Source organism: Vidua chalybeata, chromosome 2 (genome assembly GCF_026979565.1).
Source record: "Vidua chalybeata isolate OUT-0048 chromosome 2, bVidCha1 merged haplotype, whole genome shotgun sequence".
Taxonomy (NCBI): domain Eukaryota; kingdom Metazoa; phylum Chordata; class Aves; order Passeriformes; family Viduidae; genus Vidua; species Vidua chalybeata.
In genome coordinates, this window is record NC_071531.1 from 17,217,755 (window position 1) to 17,223,754 (window position 6,000).

The 6,000-nt window shown below is 38.6% G+C and overlaps 1 protein-coding gene across 1 annotated transcript in view; it reads left to right on the top strand.

The window, feature by feature from the left end:
• Positions 1-5,713, top strand: part of VEGFD (vascular endothelial growth factor D) — a 30,631-nt gene extending 24,918 nt beyond the window's left edge. Inside the window, exons 5-7 of the mRNA XM_053935103.1 lie at positions 960-1,057; positions 3,420-3,615; positions 5,042-5,713. Of these exons, the coding sequence (XP_053791078.1) occupies positions 960-1,057; positions 3,420-3,615; positions 5,042-5,168 (421 nt within the window). The 3' untranslated portion in view covers positions 5,169-5,713. The remainder of the gene's footprint in view (positions 1-959; positions 1,058-3,419; positions 3,616-5,041) is intronic.
• Positions 5,714-6,000: the final 287 nt, after the last annotated feature.

The window sequence follows — 6,000 nt, forward strand, 5'->3', positions numbered from 1 at the left end:
TGACACAGCAACTCTGCTTGTGCATTATTTAGCCAGGGCACACTGAGTTCTGTGCTCAAGCTGAAGCCCTCTGTCATACTTTATGCCACCTTGAGTCAGGATCAATGTCAATCTTGGCTTTTCACTTTTTGATCCAGTCTTGGTTTGCATCTGTTGGGCTCACGGACGGGAGAAAAGTCACCTCACATATCACTCCAAAATGTGGCATAAAATACTATTACTCCTGGTGAGAAAAGGTTACATAAATTAAACAAAGGCTCTAGAAACTGAAATAGCTTGAATGACTCACTGGAAGTCAGCTCAAAAACTCTGTCAAGACCTGCATTCAGCTTATCCCCATCACTGCCCTTCAGTTGGACATTGGGGTGGTGAGAGGTGTCATTTCAGCAAAGCTACTCCAGCCCTCCCTCAGCCTGCTGGCCACTCTGAATCCTCTTTCTTGACAAATACAGAAGAACCTCAGTCTTTTTTCAGTTTGTGAGTTTCCTTCCCAGAGCAAAGCGCCTGAAAGTCAATCTGTTCCTCTGACATTGGAATAGTCCCCTGTGCATCCATGAGCATGGGCAAATTAAATTGGAACTGAACCTTCTGGCAGCAAGGCAAAATTCAGTAAAGTTACACAACATGAATACTGCAGGACAAAGACCACCCTGCCTGGGGTAAAGCTGTTTTATAGGGAAAAGTGGAGCTGCAAAACTGTAGCTTTTTCCTAGGGCTGTAATCTGAAATAGGTGCTAAACTTCCTTCCTGTGTCACTGGGAGCCAGAGAGCTCTCCCCTATCATCAGAACCAGCCAGACCCTGTTCCTTCTGTTTGCAGCAGTAATGCACACAGGTGCCAGCCCTTCATGTGGGACAAGGTGGCAGACCCAGCACACCAGCAGCTCATTTTGCCAAATGGCTACTCCGATGCCCCTAATTATATTTTTTAATTCCTATCTTAATTTCTTTTTCTTCTAGATGCCCCTTTACCAACAAATTTTGCCATAATGGATGGATCTGGGATAGTGACAAATGTGAATGTGTTATAGACACACAGCACTCCAACAGACGAGAAGGTAAAGATGGAATGACAAAGAGACACTTTTGCATACTATCTCCAAGCTCTTTGTCTCTCATTCTGGTCTTCTTCTCACTTTTTTTTTACATTGAGAGAGTTAAAGTTTTTATTCCACATCCCTAGATAAACTTGGATTATGGTTTGGAAACTCACCTGAAAATAAACACACATATGTTCTTCCCCCATCTCATGTTTTTATTCTTGGATGTTTTAGTCTCTCTGTATCAGCAATCTGAGTAGGACATAGGAAAGTATTTATAAGATTTGGTGAAGTAGGCACCCTGTACAAATTTTTATTTCACATGCACCTTAAATTGTATGATGGGCATTAGGGAAACTTCTTAACTGTAGAAAAAAAATGCCCTAGAATACATTGCATGGGGCAGGTACTAATTTTTTTTTAATTTTATTTTTAGCTCTTAAGAAAATAATTAATAAGCAATAAGATAGACAAAACCAGTCCTGCACATTAGTTGTAATCAGTGCAAAAAATTATATAACCTTTCAAAATATTTGAGTACTTTTAATGATAATCTTAAGTTATTTGGAATCTTTCAAACTGATATACCCTACATACTCAGGAGCATGTATGTATATGTCTTCAGGTCTGTGGAAGGAAATGGAAAAGGATAAAAATTGTAGAAGAATAGTAACTGCCTTTCTTCCTCTGCTTCCCCTGTAAAATTTTAATTTCTCAAAGAAATTGCAGGAAATATTCTGGGTGGTGATTGTGCAAGTCTAAACATACTAGCAATAAATATTAAGAGAAATAAAATTTTCTCCAAGTCCTGTGTAAGGTTTTTAAGAATTGTTTTTCTCAGGAAATTGTATTGGTCAAAACAACATGATCATAGCACTAGAGGAAACAGAGAAGGAAACCTTGCCTTTGTGCTTTAAGCTACATTCAGCAAGAGAAAGAATAAACCATTCAAGGCAACAATACATCAATCTGGTGAACAATTCCTAGATTAGCAAACTAAAATAAAGCTAAATAACCTCATAAACTGGTCTACTGATTTCAATCTCCTAATGTTAATAAGCAAGAAATAATTTGCATAGTGGTTTCACTCTGACCATCAGGTTAGGCAGTCAAACACAAGTTAGGATTTTCAGTCCAAAAAGATTAGTACTCTATTTTAGACTGAGTCTGAAGGACTGAGAATAGCCAGAGCCCTCCTATCTCCGAGTCTTTTGAAAAGTCAGCTTGGAGCATTAAAATCTGTGGCTTGTGTAATTATGGCCTTTGTTGACATAGACTCAATACATCCTCAGAAGAAATATCATTCTCTGAAGTACATTGTGTTTGGCAAGTGGCTGGGACAAAATAACTTAAAATCTGTCTTTGATGTTGAAACAAAGTGAGATCGAAACATTCAACACCACTTCACACATGCCAAGCTTTATCACCCCAAGGAAAGGGTTTGTCTTCCAAGAATTTTGGGCAGACTCCTTCCTTACTTTCAATAGGCCTTAGGTTTTATTCTGCTGAGATACTGGTTTTTCATCATTGAGTAAATAATAATGAAAGTTTCTTTCAAGTAAGGTGCAAGCCTTTTCTGCCCACTGAGATCAGGGATCAGATGGCAGAGGTGCAATTACGTTTCACATGCCATAGGTTATATCCAAGAGCTAATTGTAAAGCCACAGGAAACTACCTTCCCAATGGCACCTTATATGCCATGACCTTTAACCAGGGATGTGCATCTTGCATTTTAATAAAGCTTTCACAAAATGTGTTCCCTTTTTGCTAGGATTAGCTTCATATTGTACTCCAGATGTGCATTTTCAGTGAAGATATTAGACAGTGAGTTCCCTTGGCTGTTTTGGCTTTTTTTCTGAAACAAAGTATTTTCTTTGATCTTTGACAAATATGAATGTGCTCCTTGTTGAAGTGCTAGACCAGCTTGACCCTAGTAGACATAGTATTACTGCTTAAAAATTTCTGCAGTGACTGTGTAGTGAAGTACACATGTGGTGGGTGTGGTACTTTGCATGGATGTGCCTTTTTTCACAGGTATAGACTAAATACGTTTTGAGATTATCTTTTTAAAACTTGCTGTCTAGTAAATATTTGTGCATTCCAAAACATAAAAGTAGGCTCTTGCAATATACATCCCCCAAAATTTTTTTGTGCTAAGTTCAACCCACAAGAAACAGCTGTATTAGAATAAAGTGAAATGATCAGTGCAATCCTCTCAAGTCCTTTTCTGCACAGGAAGTTGCAACAGAAATTATGAAGTCTAGAATCTATCAGAAAGTACATGTGTGAGTCCTAATGAATATAGAACATATAGAGTCTCTTCAAAAGCAGAATTTAGTCATGTAAAGCTTACTGCTAAAATATGTATGTGCTATTGCAGGACTCCCTCCTCTTGCTGAGCTGGCTATGTGTGGACAACATATGGAATTTGATGAAGAAAACTGCGAATGCATCTGTAGACATAAGTGTCCCACAGATTTCTTTCAAAGTAAAGAGAACTGCAGCTGCTATTTGTGTAGGGAGAGCCAGGAGACCTGTGCTCTAAAGCACAAGATATTTCATGCTGAAACCTGCAGGTAAGTGATCCTTGCCATTCAGTGTCTACATTGCAAGAGCTGAATTAGAGGTGCAAGTGCTTAATTGGCTGGGAGGTACACTTGGGATAAAATACCTTGCTGAAGCTAGGGAGAAATAATAATAATAATAATAATAATAATTACTGTATAAAAGAAACCTAACGTTTGTTTATACTTTTAAGAAATCTGGACAAGGCCGCTATTCAAGTGTCAATACTTACTACCTTTTTTTTTTGCTAATCTTTAGGGAATGATGATAAAAACTGTACTACAACTGGTGTTAGTTTTTGCAATGAGATACCGAGTTTTGTAGGTAGGCTGAGCCCGTCCTGTGACAGCTGTTCTCTGCGCCAACTGAAAGGCAATCTCATGGATGGTTAGGGACAAAGGTTCCCTAAATTTGCACACAGAGCACACAGCACATCCTTATCAAGACTGTACTCAGAACAAGTAATTTTCTAAACCTAATGCAATTTTGTACACATATAAATCTACTCAACCAGCTCTGACTCCACTGAGAAGCAGGAAAATTGTTCTGGGGCTACTATATTCCATGAATTTCTCTAATCTGTTTGTATTATTTGTTTTGAGGTTTCTGTGTCAAATCTCAGATAGAAAATGCCCTCATGGATTAGTTAATTTTTTTAATTTTTCAGAAAGCTTTGTTCCCATGTAGAGACCCAGGAGCATGCAGTAGCTTAGTCTTGAAGCTTATATAAGGATAGTCAGCATCCAGTTTCCCTGGGCACCTTGGCAGAGCTGTAGCTCACTGAGTGGTCACCCACAGGGTCCACTCCCAGTGGCTTCATAGGTTCATTCACAGGGAAGATGCTGTGGAAGAATTAACATCTGCATCTTCAGGTTCAGCTTTGAAAACAAGAACAAACACAAAATAGTTGGCAAGTATAAAAATAGCTAAAACAGTTGGCAGAGCTAAAAATGAGCATGAAAGAATTGGTTATTTATATATTTCAGACAGGTGGGAGGGGAGCAGTGAAATCATTTGTTTACATGAATTTGGCTTCTAGAAATTCCTGTAATCTGGATGCAGGACCTCAATGCCATTTCCATGCAGTATTTCTGGAGGAGCAAAGCTGAATCATGAAGTGAGATCAGCTACTTTGCAGAGTCCAAGGGCAGCAGTATCCAGTGCTAACCCTCAGGACTTCACTGGTCTCAAGAAAGGAAAGTATCACTTAAGTTGTGAATCTGGACAAATGGACCACTGCAAGACATGTTGCTGTAGACAGAAATTGTGAGGCAGTTAATTCTTGTCTCCCTATATTGTAGGATGTCAACACTTTTCCAAAGAGTGTGTAGGGAGCATTCCAGTGTTCAATGGTGAAAAAGTTGAGGAATGTGACAGTGAAGAATTTTCATATTAAAATGCTTTTCTCTTTTGTGTTCTTTCTCCTTTATCAAACAGTTGTGAAGACAGATGTCCATCCCAACCCAGAACATGCCCAACTGCCAAACCAGTGTGTTCCAGGCATTGTCGTTGTCCAAAAGAGAAGAGAGGTTCTCATGGGTCCCAAAGCAGAGAAACTCCTTGACTGAGCTTCCCCTATTCTTTGAAAATCCACTGCTTTGCAAAGTAGCTGTCACTGACTTTCAAACAATAGTAAACATGAACATCTTCCACATTAATAGCAGAAGAATTAATCCAGTCTGCATTTATTTATTAGAGTAATCACTAACTGCAAGTGAATCCTCTGGGACACTGGTAATTGTTCTCTAAGAGGTAACAACAGCTGATGAATTTCTGGCTGCATGGAAGAAAGATTGGAAAGTACCAGTTCAATGTTACATTATGGAAGATGAAACTGTGTATTGGAAATAGAGTCACAGTCTCCAGCCAGTCATTCAGAAATTGAGACTTGATAATCTTAGCCTCTGAATCCTTAGCTAATGCAACTCCTGGGTAAAACTTTCTTCAGAAATTCAGTGTACAGGATTTGGCTTCTAATAGGTTCAGCACTGAGTTATTTGATCTACTGTTCAGCTTTGATTATCATTTTGTGTTTATTGTACAACTACTGTCAGATGTGCCATATTTAAGTGTATATAAGAAAATAAATACATCAGTTATTCGAGTGGATTTGATTTTTCTCTGTTATTTTGAAACTCTGCCCAACAAAAAGAAAGAAAAATCCCAAAGCCATTTCAAGTACAGCTTTCTTACATTTGTTCCACAGGGACTGGCTCCTGCCCAAACCCAGGTCGAAACAAGGTCACTTGACCCAACAGTTTCAGTAAAAAAAAAGCATTTTTTCCTATGTCTGCCTGACAGCATGTGTGATTTATTTATTTGTTCCTGGTGTAGTGTGTTAATATTTCTAAGGGGATAACAACACACTAGTACTAACTCTTCAGTGATTTTTTGGA